Source organism: Salarias fasciatus, chromosome 14 (assembly GCF_902148845.1).
Source record: "Salarias fasciatus chromosome 14, fSalaFa1.1, whole genome shotgun sequence".
Classification (NCBI taxonomy): Eukaryota; Metazoa; Chordata; class Actinopteri; order Blenniiformes; family Blenniidae; genus Salarias; species Salarias fasciatus.
This window is the reverse complement of record NC_043758.1, coordinates 24,480,714-24,503,019: the sequence shown is the minus strand read 5'-3', so window position 1 is coordinate 24,503,019 and position 22,306 is coordinate 24,480,714. Positions and strand designations below refer to the sequence as shown.

The window sequence follows — 22,306 nt, the reverse complement described above, 5'->3', positions numbered from 1 at the left end:
CCTCTCATTGCAACACATGATCAACAAACCCCTTCACTTCATGACACTATATACTGAATTCATGAGTGACCTGCTTGTTGGATCAGCCACAAGAAACTGTGATGAGTCTTCCTGTCAATAACGCTGCTGCGTTTTAAAGCTCATGTCCCACGCTGGCACCAGTTTCCCTCTCCTGCTCAGTGATGGTACAGTCATGGCCCATATATAATGTAAAGTTCATATGTTGGGAATATATTCTCTATTTTTCATGTCTTTAAGAAATATTTGGATAAAGTATTAAAGTAGTATTAAAGATTTACAGCAGAATGTCAACGTTTATCTTATTATGGGGATTAACTGTGTGAACTGTGAAAGCCAATGCAACTTGTGAACTTGTAAAGCTGATGCAGCACACAAGACGGAAAGTGTCAAAACATCTATCAATGCAACTCAGCCATAGTGAATAAAAAGCCAATACGAAGCAAAAAGATTCAGAAACATCATCTGTCTGATGCTCTGTTTTGCTGAGCTGTTTTTGTATCACAGCTACACACACCGACTCTTTCAGTTTGCTCAAACACACACACACACCTATATAACCCCTCTTCCAGAGCGACATGATCGCCCTGAGCTTCCACATTAACTTTAACTCAATTATCCTGATCTGCAGGAAGATGCTTTTCTCACCAGCGCTCTGTCTCGTCTCTCTGCTCCTCTTCACCTTCGTTGAACCAGGTAAGACGATGCAAATGTGATTTTAATCACTGGCCTGGCCCTAAACAATTCACAGATGTGCTTGTGTATGTGCTATTAGCTATATACTATTAGCCATAACATTATAAACACTGACAGGTAAAGTGACAATAAATCACCTTCAGAGGTTCAGCGCCTTGATCGTTTTGTGAGCCCTTCATGTAAGACTCCTGCTACGTTGTGACTGATCGGTGAGCATAAAGATCTTTGAGGCTGTCAGATTTCTGAACACCTCATCTCAGAAAACCAGTGGATCCAAAGTGTTTGGATCATTTTTGCACGTTTCCAAATTCTAGCTATATCTGCAGTTTAGTTGTTTAATTTCACCTGAAGAGTAAACAAACAAACAGACAATAGTGATTGTGTTGGTGACAGTTAGTCTTCTGGTATTACTTCTGTCATATGCTGACTGCTCCTGAAATAGATTTTAGGGTTTTGAGTATTTTTGTTGGCAATGTGATAACACGGAAATCTTTTTGAGAAGTGTAACAAAGAATCTTCACCTGTTAGTATGACTCATGAATTCACACTGGATGCCAATTTAGAAAAAGAAAAGAAAAGAAAGAGTTCACCAGATAATTTAAGAAGCTTCACATAACACTTTTCTTACTCTGAGGCCACTCTGTGGTTCTCTGTAAAGTCTTTTGCTTCTTTCTCTGGTAGGATGTATTCTGAGTTCGATAAAGGAGCGCGTGCGAGACGCCCGGCTGCAGAAAAGCAAGCAGGATGTCCAGAAGCTTCTGGCTTCAGGTCATCAACCTTCCAGACATGTGAAGGAAGCCTGGATCCGCCAGCCGCTGGATCACTTCAACCGACAGGACACCAAAACCTTCGCTCAGGTTCCAACAATGATTAAGAAATTCTTTTAAATTGAGGAAAAGTGTTGTCTTCTTTAAAATGTTTATCCAAATATTTGATTCAATTTGTGTTGCATTGAAGTCTTTGTACTTTAGGTAGAAATTTCAGTCGGCTTTCAAGTTTCAGTGTTTGTCCGTTGCTCAAAATATTGATCCTTGGTCTAAACAATTAGTTAAAAACGAGTGTCGTTTCTTTATAAATGTTCACCCATCTCATTGATTCTATAAAGTACAAAAGTTTCACCGTTCTACAGCATGAACTTGTGTGTTATTTCTGAGAGCTTTTCTGATGGCAGTGTGTTTGGCTGATCTCAGTTCGGGTCACATATTGATTTCTCCTGTTCCACTAAGCTTCGTTTTCAGCTGTAAAGCAGCTGCGAGCTGCTCTCTATCCAGAGAAATCCACACACTGCAGTTACAGGATGATGTTCCCTGACAATATCAACTGAATTGTTCATTTGAGGCTGCCAACTTGCTCCATGGCAGCATTGAGAGGATTAATCTCACCGAAGACTCGGCCCGTCTGCTTCTCTGGATGAACCCAAATGAAACACGTCGCCCATTTGGGAATTTCTCTCTCCGTACATTTCCAGAAGTTCTTTGTGAACGAGGCTCACTGGCGGCGTCCCGATGGACCAGTGTTTCTCTACATCGGAGGAGAAGGGCCCCTCTTTGACTTGGAAGTTATGGCAGGTACTCTGAACGCATGCCTGCACCTGTTTGAACCCACTCCCACAAAAATCAGACCCCAACAACATCCTCAAGGGTCAGAGAAAGTTAAGCAGCACAAAGTATCAGAAATCCGATGTGTTTGCAGGCACAAGAGAAGAAAAGCTGGGAACTTCAGAAAGAGAGCCGACTGAAATCCAGTAGTGTAAGACTTAGAGACTTGGATGGTGTTCATGCTCCGTTGAATTTACTGAGCAGCGTTATGGTTTTTTTAAATGGAGGAAGAAAAAAACTGAACAAAATCCTGTAAGAGAATGTATTTTTACAGATGGAGATGCTAGTATGCATGTTGCATACATTGCAGCTTATTTTTATTTAGAATAGTACAGTATATAATTTAAAGCAAAATGTATTATTCATGTGCTCTGACTCAGAGGAAGAGATGCTTTGCCTTTAAAGGTGCTGTAGGCAGGATTTTGCTAGTCATTGCTAATTTTTCTGTGTTTTCTTTGGATTAAATGTTAGAGTATCCATTGATAATCCATTAGGAGTGTAGCATAATTGCACTACTTTGAGGGCGCAGCGTTTCCATCTGTCTCTGTTCTGAGCTGAAAAGGAATCTTGACAGCTCCAGGTATCTTTGACCAATCAGAAGAGCCCATGAGGCTCTAACCGTGATTGGTCGAGGGGCGTTCGTCGCACGTTCTTGTGGGAGGAGCTTAACTTGCGTAAGGGCGTGATGTCAGAGAAAACAGGACAGGATTGGCTGTGCTGGGTTTCAAATCGCCATCTTAGATGGGTCAAATTGCAAGATGGCAGAGATGCAGAATCCTGCCTACAGCACCTTTAACTTTTCCATTTTACTTATTAATTATCTTATTCTATGATCATAGAAGCAATTTTCTAACACTACATCTGGAGAAAGAGGGAACCACCGGATTTCTTTATTATAACTGTAAAGGCTTAAAATGTGTAATTTTAATAGAATAGAATACAAACACTTCATATATTAGATGACAAGTGAGACATCAATAGTCGTAAAATGACCATAGTTGGCGATTAAATGAACAGATTTGTTATTTTGATCAAACACATAATAATGATGAGTTCAAGGAAATCATAGAAAATACATTCAAAAATGTTGTAATTGTGAAGGATTTGTGTGAATGTGGCCAAGAGAACCTGACCACTTTATTCCCAGTCAAGTGCACAAGGTCACCAGATTAATTCTCAATTTTGAAAACTGATCAAGTGTGCATAATATGGTGCCGTGCTCATTCACAGTTTCCACAGAGCAGGTGAAAATAGACCTATTGTGGCGCCAGAGCACTAACCACTGCACCACCACGCAGCCTCCAGTGGAAGATGACAAACACTGTCTGATTAGCTGCATGGTAAAACGCTATTTATATGTTTCCATGTGCCACTTTGTGTTGTTTTGATGGGACTTACTGACAGAACCTGTTGGCTTCTGTCAGTTCACTCAACTTTATGGCGTCACCTGCAACTTTTAGCATGCATCCCCAGATTTAAAGCCGGGAAATACACTGTAGTAACAGATTTTAGCACACAAATGGAATTAATCTGTCAAAATCATCTGCAAACTGGACATTTTCAGTCCACTTTTCCTCCTAGAAAACATTTCTGTTGCACATGGCCTCTGTTTCCCCTCATGTGCTTTAGTGTATTAAATACATTAAGCCAGGGTGTCGTACATGTTGAGTCTTATCTGCTTGTGACGTGATTTCCCAGGTCACCATGTTGACGTGGCGGAGCAGCATGGCGCTCTGTTAGTGGCTCTGGAGCATCGTTTCTATGGCGACAGCATCAACCCCGATGGCCTCAAAACAGAGAACCTGGCAGACCTGAGCAGCCAGCAAGCGTTCGTACACGTAATCTATGTGTGTGTGCGTTTGTGGGTGTGCATGTGCGTGACTGCACGTACGCTTGTACTTGTGGGTGAAATGTATCTTTTCTTTGCACGTTGCCTATCTCATTGCATATGTATGTGCATCTGTCTCTGTAGTTTGCCTTGCAATTCAATATCCCCTCTTTTGCATCCAGTTTGAAGGTCATTGTCTGAACTGAATGATCACTGCTGGATCTTATCATTCCCATACACATGGAATTGTGGGCCCTACACCACTTTCTTCGCAGCTGAATGTGCCACTATCATCAGCACTACCAGTACCTCATACCTTTGAGAGAAAAAGAAAATCAAGCAGCAAATACAAGAACAATTTAAAAGCTCTCCAACAGACTGATGTAAATTTTAAGTGTAACAGGTGAGACACCTGTAAGAAAATATATTCTATAAATACTTTCAAGTTGTCTTTCTTAAAGGTTCAAATAAGGCAGTTTGAAGAATGTAAAGAGCATAAAACAAAGACATTTTTGTGGTGATAGTTTAGTGCAATCATAAAGTATTTCAGTTGGGTGCACTTGCTGGTAGATTGGCCCTGCTTTGGGAGAGCAGGGTTTTCAACAGAATTATGGAAAGAGAATATTTCATAAGGGTTCCACTTTTGTTCACAACCTGGAGGAGATAAGAAAGGGCAGACTGAATCTCCTTCGAAATAGCGTCTGAATTAATCACCTGCTCTCACAGCTCCCCTCACTTACTCTCTCTCTCTCTCTCGTACTTTTGTCTGAGTTACGACAGTCACTAAAGGACGCCGTGAATAATACCTTGTGTCTTCGGTATCTTCAGCTGGGCTTGAGTCCTGTAACAGCATCGAACTGCACACACTCATATTACATGATACACATGCATATTTCATGCAGGCTGCAGATTACACGAGTACCAACAAATGTGTTGGAGAAAATAGCAGTTTTGCTTCCCTTCCAACTTCCAGCCTGTTAGTTTCACTGTCTGCACAAATAATTATTTTGACCTGGTGAAATACTTTGATATGATCAATGACATTGATGCTGAGAATCTGCACAAATTTGAGGTAAAGGCCGCCACAACATTTCAAGCTATTTAAAAAAAACTAGATCACATTGAAATCGGAGCATTTTTCAGCTCAGGAGAAGCCAAGGGCATTTTCCAGGACATTCAGACAAAAATAAAGATATCTTTTAATCAGGGCAGGTGTCAACTTTATTAATCGAGAAAATCTCCCTTGAATAAAAGCAAGTGTGGTCATGTGTTTCCACCATTGCCTTTCCACATGATTTTGTCTGTCTCTTCATGTACTGAGTGGACTGAACTTACTGTTTCATTTTCTTTGGTCCAGGCTTGCAGACTTGGCTGTTTTTCACCAATACATCAGTCAGAGCTTCAACCTGAGTCACAGGAACACATGGATCAGCTTCGGGGGCTCGTACTCTGGAGCTCTGTCCGCCTGGTTCAGAGGAAAGGTGAAGGACGACACCAAGATGAATCTCCAGAAGTATTCAGAGCCACTCAGGGCTGAATGGCCTTGTTTCAGGAGGTTTCAGAACATCCCCCAACATTCGTATGGTTTCACAACGTCCTTGCATGAGTCACAGGGTGTTGTCATTTTCTCTTGAAAATCATGCCATTATCATTGCAAACATATCAAACCCTCCTCAGGTTAGTTTTCACTTGTTAGAAAGTGAAAATACTTTAACCTTGAACCTTGATAAAGTCCAATTTGCTCGATGTTTGATGACTACATGATTACTTGACAGGAGTAAGAATCCATATTTCTAGGGTCATGAGCCTTAAATTGTCAAATAACTGTTGCGCAACGTTCTTGCGTCAATTGCAAGACAGTCAAAATGCTAAAGATTTTTAGGTTCATCCGGTAAAAGTCATGTGAATGTTCAGCGAGTGATGTGTTTTAACTATATGGACCCTTTAGGCCCAGATTTCACTCAAACACAACAATTTGCGTCTTATTCTTGCAGCATTTCAATCAATTTATTGTGTTTCCAAGTGTTTCAGACAGTCTTGTAAATCAGGACCTTTAAAGTCTTTGCTTAAGGTCATGACCTTTCATTAATTTAGTTTTTTCTGCTCAAAGATGCACCTAAAGACAGACCTGCTCCTGTGATCATAAGATCGTGCAAATCTCTATATTGTTGAAATCATTTGATAAACGTGAACAGTGTGGGCAAGTTACTTTAAAAAAGTAATTAGTTGTAGTCACTAGTGACTTCAAAAAAGTAGCTGAGTTAGTAACAGTGTAAAATACTTTAAAAGTAATTAAAACTAGGATCCGTCAAACCCTCCTGATGGGATGTTGGCGTACCGGGAGTCCGGGACACGTCCCCAGATGTGCTGCAACTGTTTATTCCTTTAACAAAATGTGTTGAAAAATATGTCAAAAAATTTGGATTTCCTCTAAATGGAACTTTAAAATGCATGCTCAATTATTTATTACAAAAACTGAATGATTAATTAAAAAAATAAATGGACACTTGACTGAATAAACTACAGAAAGGAAATGCTGCATTAATCTCAGTTACTCAAATGCTGCTGTGTGGTAATATGAGACAAGACAGAAATCAAATTTGATAACATTTCTATATTTGTAAAAGAATTATAAAACGCACAAGATGTGTGTCATTTAAAAGCTGCCTTTGAATGATCAGGACTGTCTATGGCTGTGTCTCTGTCACGTGATGCACTTTGCACAAATACGGTCCCTTCTTTCTGTTTGATTCTGCTATTTAAAACCTTTTTATGATTGAGGAGTTAGCAACAATGTTCCGGTTTTAAATGACATCATCATCTAATTTGACCCACATATGCAAATGAGCAGCGTTGCAAATTTGACGATGATGTCATTTATAACCTTCCTTGTTGCCAACCTCCTTACTGAGGAGTTGGCAACAATGTATCCATTTTAAATGACGTCATCATCTAATTATCCTATTATGCAAATGAGCAACTATGCAAACTGGACAATGACGTAAGTGACAGTGGAAAGGAAAAAAACTCCCTTTTTGAAAGTAAGAAACCTTCCTTTTCAAGGTTAATGCTTACTGAAATAAACAGACACATGACACAAGTTGACAGGATAAGTTACAAACAGTAAACGCTACATTACTCTAAAGTCTAAATTATTCAATTATTGCTGTGTATGAGACAAGACATCAATCAAATTTCATTTGTAACTGTATAGGTATTTCTACATTCACTGACATAAAGTACACGTATTGAGATACATCTATTGACATAGATCTCTGTCACATCACGTGATGTACTTTGCACCAATTCGGTAAACTTGAGTCAGCTCAGATGGACTTCAGAGGAGGAGAAACTAAGCTGAGCAAGCAGTGAAGTGTTGAAACCGTACATCACATTATTTTCAGTAATGATAACAGTGTTGTAACCCTGTAGCCCTCAGAGGTCCTCACAATAAGCTGTTGTCAGTTTGTTTGAAAGTTAAAGAGTCAAGATTTATTTTGTTAATAGGTTTAAATTTGAACATGAGATTGGATTTTTAAAAAAGTATACCGGTGTATCAAATACATGACACCCTGACAGTTAATTGTAAAGTACAGCATATGAGTGATGCTTCCTGTATATATATTTTTTTTTTTTTTCTTTTTACTACAGTCCCCCATCTGTCCCCTGCATTTGTTTCCCTCTGCAGTTTCCCAATCTGGTGTTTGGAGCTGTGGCCTCCTCTGCTCCAGTCAAGGCTAAGCTGGACTTCTCTGAATACAACAAGGTAAGATTCTCACTCACAATATTATCACTGACTTCAAACTAAAGGAAACAAAAGCTTTTATAAACTTCTTTAATGACGTTGTGTATTGCTTTCATCCCCACATCTTAGGATGTAATTGATAATTGATGCAAATTAATTTGCTTTTAATGTCGTCCTGCCTTACCTAACCCTCAGTAGCTTTAAGCACACCAGCTTTCAAAGCAGAGCTCATACTTGATAGTGATCAGTGAAATGATATGGGTTTCCCCTCTCACCCACTCGTCTGCCTCTTCCCTCTGTTTCAGGTTGTTGGTTTGAGTCTGCTGAAGGAGGCAGTTGGCGGTTCGGAGAAGGTGTGAAGGTCACCTCCTGTCTGTTCCTCGTCCGGCAGCCCTGTCTGCTACTGTCTGTGTCACATTCACTCCTATTCTCCCACTGCAGTGTCTGGCCGAAGTACGAGAAGCGTTTTCTGCTGTGGAGGCGGCTCTGATGGCCGGTAACACCAGCCGGGTGGCCGTAGACTTTAACTGCTGTCAGATCCCAACAGATCCTGACAATCAGGTGATGGCTACAGAAAAACGTTTAGATATTCTTACGGGAAAGAAGAGAAATAGTAGGAGGTCAGCAATTCCTGCATTTTTGTTAATTTGATGATTTTGGTTTATCAATTCCCAACTTTTCCTTCAGAGACAATTTAACAAGCCAAATATTTCATGAGTCTATTTAATTCTTAAAACCAAAACAAATTTCACACTTTTACTGCAATTTTAAGTCAGAATCAAAATCAAAATGCCTCTTCATGCCACTGACATATCTAGGCTTTGTACTGATCCGTCTTCTGGCTGAATAAGTTAGACATCTCCGTCTGCCCATTTCTAAACACTATTGGTCCATTAGATTTACAAAATATTCAAACTATTGGTAACACTTTACTTGAAGCCCCCCTGCATAACACATTATAAATACATTCATAAAGTATTATAATGCCATTATAACATGTGTAGCTATAGTTATAAACATTCATAGATGATCACAATGCCAGGACCTAACCCTAACCCTAACCCTAACCCTAACCTTAATCCTATGCTGTATACTGCTGTATAGTGAGTTATAAAGCATTGTGATCATGTATTAGTGTTTATAACTACTTATAATGTGTTATAAAGAGGGGCTTCAAGTAAAGTGTTACCAAACTATTTATCTATTTTAATACACTTTTGATTTATCCAGGTTATTATGTTGTTTATCTGCAAACAAACACAAAAAATTGGAAGTGTTCAGTAAATTAATAAATGGTTTAGTTGTTTTTTCTAATTTTCTAATTTTCTTTTAAAATATGATTTTTCATTGTGAAACCATGTTTTGTACAATAATCTACAACACTGTTACAGCGTTTTCACATATTTGACTATTTCATTTCAATACTTCTTAACTTCTAATGCAGAGAACAATGCTGATTAGAAAACATATACTGTACATATATTTTTTTATTGTTATTTTCAGGTTGAACTGATGCAAAACTTGGCTGACATTGTGATGGGAACCGTCCAGTACAATGAAGAAGGGGTGTTAATGTCTATCAGGGAGCTCTGTGAAGTGATGACCAACAGGAAGGAGCCATATGAGGAAGAAGAAGGAGCTTACAACCGTCTTGTTAAACTTGCCGAGGTATCAGAGAACATCAGCAACCTTCTCATTACACAAATATGGCCACCAGATGTCACCATTGAGCCATTTTCATCACGCCCTCAGACTGAGATGCTGGACTCATTTCACTTGAAAAGACAGATTTTTTTTTTTCTATCCTGCATGTTCCTCTTCTCTATATGGTGTTGTGTGTGATTGCGTACCCTGCAGGTCTACCTTTCCTCCAGTGAGGAGCAATGTCTGGACATCTCCCATGAGAAAACAGTCAGGAATCTAATGGACACTACCCTTCACTCTCGGAGGAGGGCAGAGAGGCAGTGGACCTACCAGACCTGCACTGAGTTTGGCTTCTGTAACACAAAAATGCCTCAAACCAACATGCCTGCAGTCGCCTCTCATCCTCTGTGTGTCCTGATCTCTTTTCTTTTCCATATATGTAGATCAGACCTGTGAGGATGCCGCTTGTCCATTCTCTGGGATGATAACCCTGCAGGCTCAGATTCAGCTCTGTGCTGCGGTGTTTGCTATTTCCCAGCATTCCCTGCCTTCGCGCATTGCTTTCACAAATTCCTACTACGGAGGCCGCGACCCTCACACGCACAGGGTGCTTTATGTCAACGGTAACATCGAGTTTACTCCAAACAAAATCAACTAATTACCTAATGATGACATAGACTAGCAGTAGGTTCGGTAGAAGCTGTAATATTTATTTTTTCTGGACCTCAAAAGGCTTTAGAATAACTTCCTCCTAATCCCTGATTAGATAAGAAAACACTGTTATCTGTATTTTGTTTCCACAGGTGGAGTTGACCCGTGGAAGGAGCTCTCTGTGCTCGGTGACAGAGAAGAAGCTGAGACGGTCTTCATAGAGGACTCTGCTCACTGCGCTGACATGCTGAGCCGGAGAGACGCAGAGCGCCTCTCCATCAGGAAAGCCCGACAGGTACCTCGCTCAACACTGAGATCAGGGCTGGTCTAACACATTTTAGTTCAGTGGCCGCATAAAGCCCAATGTCATCTTGTCTATATTTTCAAAAAAACAAACAATTACTAACAAAAGTTACCACTATTTCAACAGAAAACCAATTTTAATTAAACCTTCTGGTGAAAAATTCAGTGAAATAAGCTTATCTAATAACTGCTAAATTATGTGTTTTTATAAGCTCACCCTGACAGTTTGGCAGTTATTTATTTTAACAACGAGGCAGCGAGCTTTCATGGCACATCACTGATATCTCAGCTCAGGTCTCAGTGTTGCGTTGTGTCTGTTAGTCTTGAGAAGTTTGTTGGATAAGTAAAATTTTCTCTGAAATGTTTACAACTTGCTTTGTGATTTGGCAGGCCAGATTGAATCCTTTTTTGGGCCAGTTTTGGCCCATGGGCCTTATGTTTGACACCACTGACTTAGATCAATGAACACAATGATCATCTGAGTTTAATCTCATGGGAGCTGCTGACATTTCATCATGATATCACCTCAAAACAAAGTCAGAATTGATCAGTCAGTGTTGCTTCTTTACATATTGCACTACAAAAAAATCAACATGTAAAAAATCTTTATTTTAAAGTAACGTGTTGCAAAAATATGGTCACTTATATCGATTAAGACCTAATAATAAAGGAAGAAGCAGCCGGAGCTCATTCATACTGATATGTGCAACAAGCTCTAACACACCTCAGTTATTACCATCATTGCCTATTTGGGCAAGAAACTGCATTCAGCTTTCAAAGGAAGAAGTGTAAACTGAACTCCCAGAATCAGAATGAAGTCAGCTACACTGACTCACTACCACCTCCACCCATCTGTCCTCTGTATTTACATTAAATAGCTCAGATCTGCAGGGAGGTGGAGACAGTTACAGCTGGCAAAGGACAAAAGACAGTTACACCCTGAATTTGTTATATTTAGAGGCAGTAATTACTCTAACAAGCATGCCTTTGGTCTGTGAGAAAAAGCCTGAAGTTAAGAAAAACATGCAAACTGCACAAATCCTCTTCTCCTTACATATTGTACTTTTAAAAATGTGTTCACGGTCATTTCTGTGTATAATATCAAAACAACAATACACTCCAATACACATCTTATTCTTGACAGCTCTCCGTTGCTTTGCATGGAAAAACAAAAAAAGTTCATTTAAATGTGTGATGTGCAACATGTTCTCTCAGAAACATTCAAAGACTACCGAACTACAATTGTCAGATTGAACCAGCTCATCAGCTTTGTAATACCAGGGCCTACCTCTAGATGGTGCAGTGAGTGACTCCATCAGTTCTCCTGCTTTCATACAAGAACAGAAGAAGCAGCAAAAAAACAGATTTTCACACTGAAAAAGAAACTGAAAACATGATGAGAGCTAAAGCTTTGAGTTTTTCAAACTCTGAGGGATTCACTGACTGCTGCTGCAAATCGAAAATGACATTATATGAACATTGTATGCACCACCTTTAACATAGAGCAAATTAAAATAAAAAAGGCAGGCAGTCTCCATTTGACTCTTAGCTCAGTTGAAGAAAATATCGGTAACACTTTACTTGAAGCCCCCCTGCATAACACATTATAAGTACATTCATAAAGCATTATAATGCCATTATAACATGTGTAGCTATAGTTATAAACATTCATAGATGATCACAATGCCAGGACCTAACCCTAACCCTAACCCTAACCCTAACCCTAACCCTAACCCTAACCTTAATCCTATGCTGTATACTGCTGTATAGTGAGTTATAAAGCATTGTGATCATGTATTAGTGTTTATAACTACTTATAATGTGTTATAAAGAGGGGCTTCAAGTAAAGTGTTACCATAATCTCAAATGGAAACACATATGAACACATATGTGAATATATAAAACATATATGAAAAAGAATAATTATAACTGCATCTTGCACACAACTGGCCAAACTGATGTATATTCTTAAATTTTTGAAGCTATAAAAAAGACTGAATAAGGATTATCTCAGCAAATAGGCAGGGATTTAAATGTATTTCTAAAACTGAAATAAAAGGGTAAAACATAATAAATACTCCAAAAAAATATCAGAAATCATTTTTGAGGCAATGGTTTTTACTGAAATTACTTATCATATCACAAAATAAAAAAATCAGTGTTAAAGAGTTTGTGGGATGAATTGTTATGTAAATAAAATTATGAATTTTATATACGTATATGAACAAATCCCTCAGTTAACATCATCAGAATAACGATAGGAAGAAAACACTACATTTTAGTATTTAGTACTTGAAGTGAGGATTTCTGGGTGGGAACAATATCAAAATAATCTTGAGAGAATGGCTTTTTACAATACATCGGTGGAAACTGTTTCACATGTCAGCCACAAAGAAATACACCAATTATTCTTTCTATTTCTGGGTGAATAACTGTTTATATGGTGGCGTTGTGACAGAAAGCTAAAACGTATGTAGTGTATTTGGTGATGTTATTTCCATCTTCTCAGGAGATTGAGAAGCATGTGGCCGGCTGGCTGGAGACGGCCGCCCAGGAGAGGAGACAGGAGGAGAAGAGAGTGGTCCGATCGGATCACATTAAAGCTTGATCAGCTCTTTTCGTCATACGCTGAAACCGATAAGAAATACTTCATAATCTGGCCTGCCTCTCTCTGCTTCACTCTCCATTTCCTCTCTGCTCTTCCTCTCCATGTACGATTCTCTCAATTCACTGTTTGTGGATTTGAGTTTTGATGGTCATTTTTCTTTTTTTGAGTGCCTTTATATATGTTTATGTGACATCTTTGTTGTTAAGAATTTGAATTTTAGCACCAAATTTTTAGGATTGAAGAGTTTCTGCTTATAAGACATCAATATATCACCAGCTGTTCTGACTATGTCTGTTTCATGATGCTGAGAATATTCATCAGTTGTCATGACCGTGTTGTTTCACTAGGGCGTGACATTGCTATGTAGGTGATGAATGAAGCCAGTTTCCTAAGAGCATCAAGCTTGAGGAGTTTGATCTGTTGTCTTACACTGCGGAGATAAGCTGGGACATTTTGCTCGGGCATGTCTGGTCAGGCTTCTTGGGGCAATAAAGGAAGGCGTAATGCCACGGTGCGTTCAGGGACACGGTGGTGGAGTTGTGATGGTTGGACTGATGCAGCAAGAAAAATCATGAAGAGATGGAAAGTGTTTGAGAGAGAAAGGTGAGGAAACTGCAGTTGTCCCGTGGCCATCTGTTTCCGTGTGTGTGTGTGTGTTTGTGTGTGTTTGTGTGTGTGTGACTGAGTGAAAACCCCTCAGTGGGGGGGTCAAAAGTGGGGGGTCATGACCCTGCTGACCCCGTGGGAGTGGAGATCATCAATCACCTAGAGGCTGGACAGAACAGCAGGAGAGGGCACACACACACACACACACACACACACACACACACACACACACTGTAACAAATACTTTCTTCAAAACACCATTAAGCACATTCAAATTGAGCACAAAGCAATTATGAGTCAAATATAACAAATATTTTCCTGTTGGAGATTATGCCTTCTTATGGACCACACACTCTGACTTACAAGAAGATCCCTGTATGTGTTTTTGTGAGCGAACTTTGATGATATACGGGCTTTCTTATTCATGGAAAACTCACAGATCCTATCACACACTTCAGCTCGGAGAGAAAGAAGCCGCCAAGCGGGAGAGAGGGAGAGGGAGATGGGGCAGATTTAAAGAAGGTGAAACCTGAAACACTCTTTTACTGCTTCCACTTCATCCTGCTTCTATCAACCTCCATCTCTTTACTATAGCAAACAAGCACACACCCACAAATAGACACACACACACAGACACACACACACTGCTATCTGGATTATCAGCCAGCACTTGCAGAGCGACAGGGCATGCTTTTTCTCTCTCCACCATTCCTCCTCCCCCCTCTGCCTTCCCCTCCTGCAGCCTGTCCTGTTGATCAATGAGGAAGTTCTAGGGCCTCAACTATTAATCAGAGCCTATCGGCTATCTGTCTGCCGAGCCAACCAATCACGGCCCTCCGACAGCCGGGCCATGAAAAATGTGTCCTGGGTGGATGGAGGGAAAGAGGGAGGGAAGGAGGGAGAGAGGAGAGGTTGTGGGGTGGGGGTGGGGGTGGGTGGGGGGGAGCGTCGTGGCGAAGAGGAGGGAGGTGAAGGAGCACTCTATCTGATCCAAGTCAGGTCACGGCTGCACAACTGCACTTAATGCACTTACAGTCGAGTCTTAACATGATGATGGCACACACACACACACACACACACACACCAAGATGACTGAGCGCACAAGGTTCATAATAAATCATTTCAATCAGCACATTTAGCTCCTGGTTTACATTCACATCAACCTGAATCCCCTGGCAGACATGATGCTACCCCCGCTGTGCTGCCACAGCGTTCATTATGAGAGACACAATCTGACTAAAAGCTGCAACTTCAGACCCAGAGAATGTTTTAACTTGTTCATTGTAAATCACAAGAAATTCCAGAGATGTACACCACTGACAGACTGACTTTTAAACATGCCTTATATTGAAAAAGAGTAATTTTGATCTTAACAGCAAAAAGGGCTGTACGGAGAAAAAAAAAAAACATGATGGAAAATCTATTAAACTCTATGGATTGGTTAAATGTTTTTAAAAAGAAGAGTTTAGCTATTATTTGAAATATTAAATGAGAAAAGAAACCTGAAGGGATGAGGAATAAATTTAAAAGTACACTCTCAGGCTGCACACACACACATGGAAATGTGTTCGGCTGGACTGTAAAACGCTCATATCTGTGTCAGATCATCGAATGTTTTTCTCAGTAGTGATATAGTAACACCTCTCATATAAAGGAATGATTTGATATGAATTATAAATGTTTGTGAAGTCTTTATTCATACTGTGCAACTGTTGTGACTAATAAACTTATCTTTAAATGCTATTTTATCTTTTATTTCTTAATTGTCTCTTTTACACATTAAATGCAGTTGAATAAAATGTGTGTTTAGCTAGAATGATTTATATTTTCCTCTGTTCACTTATTATTGATGTGATTTTGGTGCGAGGCTGGCCGAATTTTTCCGTTTGTTATCCAGATATATTTTTGCCATTATTTTCGGGCGCCTGCAGTAATATGCCTGAGAGACTGAAAACCACAGAGCATTTAATCACACACAACTCATCATATTATTAAAAAAAATTACATTTTTTAAGAAACAGAGCTTGAAACTTTTTGGGAAACTGCTGCAAAACAACTAATCACTGTGTCCGCAAATGCAAGCTAAACCTCAAACATACAAGAAATAAATTAGATTTGAACAAAATGCAGGTATGCTGCTGTTTTCTTACACCCTGAATCAATATGATGGACTTAGCCATAGAAGAAAGATATTCCGTGGTCAAATGTAACCTTTATCAGATCAGTGATGGGAGTTGTGTTATTCACACTGTACTGTGGAGGAGCCAGACTGTCATGATGGTGCACGAGGAGCATTAGTGTACATGGAATTAGCGACTTCAGGATACATTATTCCATCTATGCATCATTTTCCAGTTTGTGCTTCACTATTTAATGAGGCTGGTAGCAAACCACCTTCTGCTAGAGTTTGGTAGGTGTGTATTCAGACCTGTGTCTCACTAAATGCATTTCAGTTTATATGAAAAAGAAATAAAACTGCAATTTTTGAGCAACTAAAGACATCCGACCAGCAAGAATGGAGTAGCAGACAAAAATGTACATTCTTGTCTCCGCATAAGTGATTTTGACAAAAAAGACAGATCAGCTTAGGTGGACACAGACAGTCGGCAATCACACTAATTACAAACCCGACGTTTAATCTTCTTCTTCTTATGAAACTCAAGGTCGACAGAGTTGATTTCGCTAAACTATTAGCAACAGCAATGTACAGAGACAACAACGCAGAATGTCATTCACACTGTTTGGTGTCAAAAATAATTGTTTTGGACTGTAGGAGGAAAGTGCAGAGTGTGTGGAGAAAAGCCGTGCGTGCACAGGGAGAACATACAAACTCCAGAGGCTTCCAGGCCCAGATTGAACTGGGGATATTTTGAAAATGAGCTGAGATCACTGTGCAGCCATTCATTTTGTACTTTCATTCTTACAACAATTCAGCTTCTCAGTCACCACACATGACAATGTTGGTCTTTTTTTTTTTTTTTTTTTGGGGGGGGGGGGGGGGGGGGGAATTTTAGGGCTTTTAAATGCTTTTGAGAGGTCTGTGCAGCAGATAGCTCCTCCGCTATGGACTGTTGATCTGTTGTCCAATAACGAGTCCTGTCCTCACACCTCAAAGCTTCATCAACAAGCCCCCATCCTTCTTCTGCATAATCACCATGCTCCCACTCATCCATTCACATCTTATTGTCATGATTAGATTACACCTAATGCTATTACACCGCTCCACATCTCTCTCCCTCCTCTCCTCCTCATCATAGATTTCTTGCAGATCTTATTAGTGCGTGATGCGGACCAGGTCTCTCCCCCCTTCTTTTTGGATTTATGAACCCTCAGACTTCTCTCCTTTAATCTCTCCCTCTCTCTCCTCCTGCACTCCCTTTCCTTGCATCTGTCCATCCATCATTCCCAGGGTTGGCTTGGGCGGAAGAGTATTAATCCCTCCATCCCATCTCTCACTTCTCCGGACAGATGAAGAGGAGGAGGAGGAGGAGGTGGAGGACGAAGGTGGATGGTGGCGGTTAGGAGGAGGAGAGGAGTGTATGAGACCTCACATTACTTTTCATAACATTTCTTCAGTATTTTAAAGGTGGGGGAGGGATGGGACGGGGTGAGGTGGGGTGAGGAGGCACTGTGGGTGAGGCATGCAGATTTACTCAGGAACAGGTCACAGGTTTGATACCCACAGAGGCCGGGATGCTCAAGAGAGCATGTGTGGGAGGAGCAAAGAGGCAATAACTGCAGATGAGATAACAAACAGCTTGGTGCTTTGAGTGTGTGTGTGTGTGTGTGTGTGTGTGTGTGTGTGTGTGTGTGTGTGTGTGTGTGTGTGTGTGTGTGTGTGTGTGTGTGTGTGCTAGTTTCACGCATGCATGTTTATTGTCATATTACCTGTTGATACTTGCCCACCCACCCACCCACACACACACACACACACACACACACACACACACACACACACACACACACACACACACACACACCACAGAATCCGATAAACTCTTAGGAATCAATTCAACAGATCAAGACATTTAATAAGTCCAGTCCCTTGCAGGCCCAATTCTTTAGTGGACCCAAGAAATTTAGTGTGGACAAAAAAAAAAAAGAAACAGAAAATGAGAAGAAATAAACCTTTTGACCAGCCGCTGAGGTAAAGCCGCCTCTCCTCTTCCCCCTCAACACCCCTCGCCTCCCCATCCTAGCTTGTGCAGTGACAGGTAGATTAAGGGGCGTGATAGATGCCCCTCTCTGTATCTCCCTCTCTCCATCGCCCCTCCTCCCCCCTCCTTCCCTCCCCTCCATCCATCATGGCGGCTGGTGTAATTGCGGCTGCGTGGGGCTGGCAGAGGGAGCCTCCATCCATCTCCTTAACAACAAACAGTCACGAGGACGGATGGCGCTGCGCTCCCCAGTTAATCTCCATCTATAAGAAGGGGGTGGGAGCGGTGGTGTGGTGTTGGGGGGGGGTCCAGGGAGAGGGGGAGTAGGGGGTGGAAAAGAAGAAAATAACAGACGGGGGAAAGGTAGTGTTGGCTTTACAATAAACGAAAAAAGAAATGGAAAAAAGGACGGGAAAGCGGTGAGGTGCCATGTCAGAACAGGTAGAACCGGCAAAGGACGTAAAGGATGACAAATGAGCAAAGCTGGCCCGAGTACGAGGGAGAAACTGGTGTGGGGGGGGGGGGGGGGGGGGGGGGGGGGCAAAGTTTGCAAACAGGCTGTGGGAGCAGGTCGATAGGAGTGGATTTGTTCGGCAAACGTGCCAGGAGGAAAGAGGAGAGATGGTGGGACCGAGGGAGGGAGAAAATTTATGTCCGTGCAGCCAGACGACCCAGAAACTAGAGAGGCTCGGGCTCATAAAAATGTACTCTGCCCCCCACTTTTACCCCCACTCTGTTTCTTCCATGCATCGTGCTCGCTCCCTTCACCCTCCTCTCACTCTTTGTGACACAGGCAGTGTAGGGTCACCGTTGCCCGATGCTTCGGGGTGGTTGCGTGTCGCTGCCAGAGGTCACGGCCGCCATATTTTCTTAATGGCCGAGTCACTGAAGTCAACAAGGCTGGGTGGCCCCCTTCTAAAGTCAAGTAAAACTACACTGGTGTGACCAAACTTGGAAGCAGCATCAGCTTCTAGAGAGGCGGTGTTCTTTCAACAGCTGGAAAACTTATGTTTGCGTTTGAAGCCTTACATCGAGAGAACCTACAGAGGACGAGAAATGATTTCAGGTGGAGAGAAAGAGCAAGAGAACTTCAAGAGATCAAATCTATTTCTGATGTCGTACAAAACACACACACACGCACTCTGATATCATAGCAGCCACACACACTTCTCCGGTTGTTGTTTTTCTGCTTTCTTGCCCCGGGCATCGCCTGCAGGGAGGCCCGGCTTAGAAGAGGAGTACCTTGACACTGACCAACAAGCATGCAAGCAAAACCAGCCACACACACAATAAATAAATATATAATCCTGTATTTGCCAGCATGAATACGCACGTACGCGCGCACACACACACACACACACACACATATGCTGACACACACCACGGGCCTTGGTGGGTGCAGACGCAGAGGAGCGAGCGATTGAGCCTTGACAGGGAATGACAAATAACTGCAGCAAGTCCCTGACATGCAGAATGATCCCAGAAGCTGCCCTGACTGATACTGAGCGCTGTGGTGCAGAACGCCGGCCTGCCCTCCACAGCAGGAGGCGGTCGGGTAAACCTCAGCTGACCTGGAAGTTTGCTCCTCGGACCTGGAGCAACTTCTTCAACCTGCGGCCATCAGCCTGCAGATGTGTCCATCTGCCCTGTCAAGACAACTGAAGATGAATTATGGGAAATTACACAAAAGTTGGTTTAGAAAAGAAAAAAAAACAAAACATAACCATCTATTCATCCATACAGTCATCTTTTTAAACACTGGGGTTCAATACGGACTGAAAGAGAAAACTGAAATAGACATTTTTAAAGTATGGTATTTTTTTGGGGGGGGGGCGACTGTGACATGGCTCAGTTGGGGGAATGGTTGCAATTGGAAGGCTGTTGGTTCAATTCTCCATCTCCCGTAATCCAAATGCTGAAGTGTCCTTCAGCAAGACACAGAACCCCAAACTGCTACCTGGACTGAGCGTCTTCTTTGGTAAGCTGCCTCCATTGATGTGTGAATGCATTTATGTGAATGGGTGAATGTGATTGACAGTGTAAAGTGCTTTTGGGCTCTGCTCAAGCAGAGGAAAAGCAAAAGTCCGAGTGAAGTCCATAAACCATTTCTCAATTCTGTCAAACACGCTGTTACAGTGATATTCTTGGAAAATATAGCAGTAATTAGAAGAAATTTCAAATTGCATTTGATCCTACACATAAAAACAGGCATACTGAAAGATAAAACTAAGCACTGATTACACAAAAAAAAACAATGAATAACGCTAAATTCAGCAAAGACAGAGACAGCATACAGTATATAAATGGATATACACCTGAAGTTAAATACACACACACACTCACACAAGTTAAAACAACATTCCAAGAGTTATGAATGTACTGAATTTTTACAAGTAAAACACAAACTAGGCCACGGTGTGCTTTGCACTCTTGCCTCACAATCTCCCCAGTTTTAGTCCAGGCTTTAGGATGTTTCTGTTTGGAGTTTGTATGCCAGATCTATGTATCTATGCTTTTCTTTCATAGTGCAAATAAAACATTTTATTTTTAAGTGAAGCCTCTAAAAATGCCTGTTGGTGTAAATGTTTGTTTGTGACCTGTTCAAAGTGTCTGTGCCCAGAATCAGCTGGGATTGACTCCAGCATCTCACAATGTTAAACTGGATAAGGCTGTATTGAAAAATGGATGGGTAGAAACAAATAATCCACACACAGGAAATACTGCTGTTGTCATAAACAGGGTCAAGATGAAGGGTTATTGTTTCTGTTTTTTCCCCACACAGTGTTTAGAGTATAAGTCAGCTATTGGTTAGTAATTTGCCACAGCTTCAGCAATTGTTGTATAATTCAGTGTTCAATCTATCAGTGTCTGAAACGGCCTCCTTTGTTTTCTTGTTGAACAAAGTATAACAACATGTGAGTCACTGCAGACACTTTTAGAGAGGATGAGTTGGAGTGAATTGGTTGAAAATATGCGCATGGAGGAAAATTCGAAGAAATATATCCAAGACAACACAGCTGTGGTTGTTTTTCAACATCTTGATGATCATTTGGGGTCTTTTTAGAATATTTTTAAATGAAATGCATTGCCAAAGGATTCATTTGTATAATGTAAAAGCTGCAACAACAGCTGATATTATAAGTCACCACAGGAATCATAAAGAATTGATTATATGACATCTTAAAAAAAAATAATTATTCTATTCCCCAGTGTCTGAATACTATATTGTTTTCTATCTTTTTCTGTAGTTTAAGGTTAAAATTATATTTTTTTGGCTCTTTTAATTTGAGATCGTGAGTCAACTGGATGCTAAAATAATAAAGGTGGGATAATAACAAACTGTGGGAAATGCATTAAACCATTTGTGTCAGTGTGAAGTTGACTGTAAAATAGTCTGACTTAGGAAAATATCTGTTTTCATTAAATTATGCTTTGTTTTTCTGACTGCTTTTCAATCAAATTTTGTTTTGGTTGCTATTGTTGTGATAACATTTGTATAACTTAAATGAACCTGTTACTTTTCAACAAATGCCAAATGTGTTGTTGTGTTAATAGAAGTAGGTGTGTAATGCAATAAAAATGACATTTTTAAGTGCTGTGATGTTATTGATTGTGACCCACTTGTTTAGGTTTGGGTTGCTGGATGTTCTCGACTGAAGATTTATGATCCAAACACAAGCAACAAGTTGATCAGAGAAAACTGTGAGGCCATGACCCCTAAAGTCACCACTATTTGAGTGTAATCTGATTGTGAACTGAAAGGCTGAGGAGAACCCCCTGGAAACGTGAAATCCTCAGATGTTGCACACTCCGCTGTTAATCCCTTTTCATTCAACCTGGTTAAAGCAAAAACAAGCCTCGGAGTGTCTTTTCCAGCCCATTGACGCAGCTTCACGGCTGTATTACCGGCTCAGTGTAAGGCGGGGGTCGGGCGCTGTGATCACCTCGGTGGGCAACCAGCCCCCCCGCCGAGTTGAAAGACCCCCGCGCTGAACGGGGGCCGGTGCGGGGCCCCGCACGCTCCGCGCCGCCCACGGAGACGCCTGCCCCCGGCCTGCCGGTCCCCACCGGGCCGCCGCTCATTGAAGTGCAGCCGCCTGTTGGCCCCTCGCAGCGGGGCCGGGGAATGAGGAGCGTTTTGGATAATTATTATGTTACTGAGGTGTCATTTACAACACAAGACCGGCAGGTCAGCTGTCCCACTGCCATGAGAAAGAGTTGCTTTCTTTCACTCTCTGGTTAAAATTAAACTTTCCCCTTTCAGTAATAGTTTTGTTTTCTCACTTTTCAATCAACAAAGAGAGGGCCAAAGGGGCGACATTTGGGCCGCGTCAAAAGGCTGACCTTGGATGGGATACAGAAACAATAAAACACTCTGAGAGCTGTTAAGGGGGGGCGGACTCACTGCTTCAAACATCCACAGCTCACTGTGAGAGGGAGTCAGAATAAACC

At 41.3% G+C, this 22,306-nt stretch overlaps 1 protein-coding gene across 1 annotated transcript; it reads left to right on the top strand.

Annotated features, from left to right (window-relative positions):
* The first annotated feature begins 653 nt into the window (after positions 1-653).
* On the top strand, positions 654-13,091 carry prss16 (serine protease 16). The gene is made up of 13 exons (XM_030107678.1): positions 654-730; positions 1,373-1,571; positions 2,183-2,282; positions 4,011-4,140; positions 5,498-5,621; positions 7,829-7,906; positions 8,191-8,238; positions 8,327-8,446; positions 9,389-9,553; positions 9,743-9,884; positions 9,973-10,152; positions 10,333-10,475; positions 12,993-13,091. Exons 1-13 carry the CDS (start codon positions 654-656, stop codon positions 13,089-13,091), a joined length of 1,605 nt encoding a protein of 534 aa, XP_029963538.1.
* The last annotated feature ends 9,215 nt before the right edge of the window (positions 13,092-22,306 follow it).

Excerpts from the sequence above, each read along its gene's own strand:
- prss16 (XM_030107678.1), top strand. The coding sequence starts at position 654 with ATGCTTTTCTCACCAGCGCTCTGTCTCGTCTCTCTGCTCCTCTTCACC. Across the intron at positions 7,907-8,190 it reads ACTTCTCTGAATACAACAAG|GTTGTTGGTTTGAGTCTGCT; the intron begins GTAAGATTCTCA and ends CCTCTGTTTCAG. Across the intron at positions 10,476-12,992 it reads CCATCAGGAAAGCCCGACAG|GAGATTGAGAAGCATGTGGC; the intron begins GTACCTCGCTCA and ends CCATCTTCTCAG.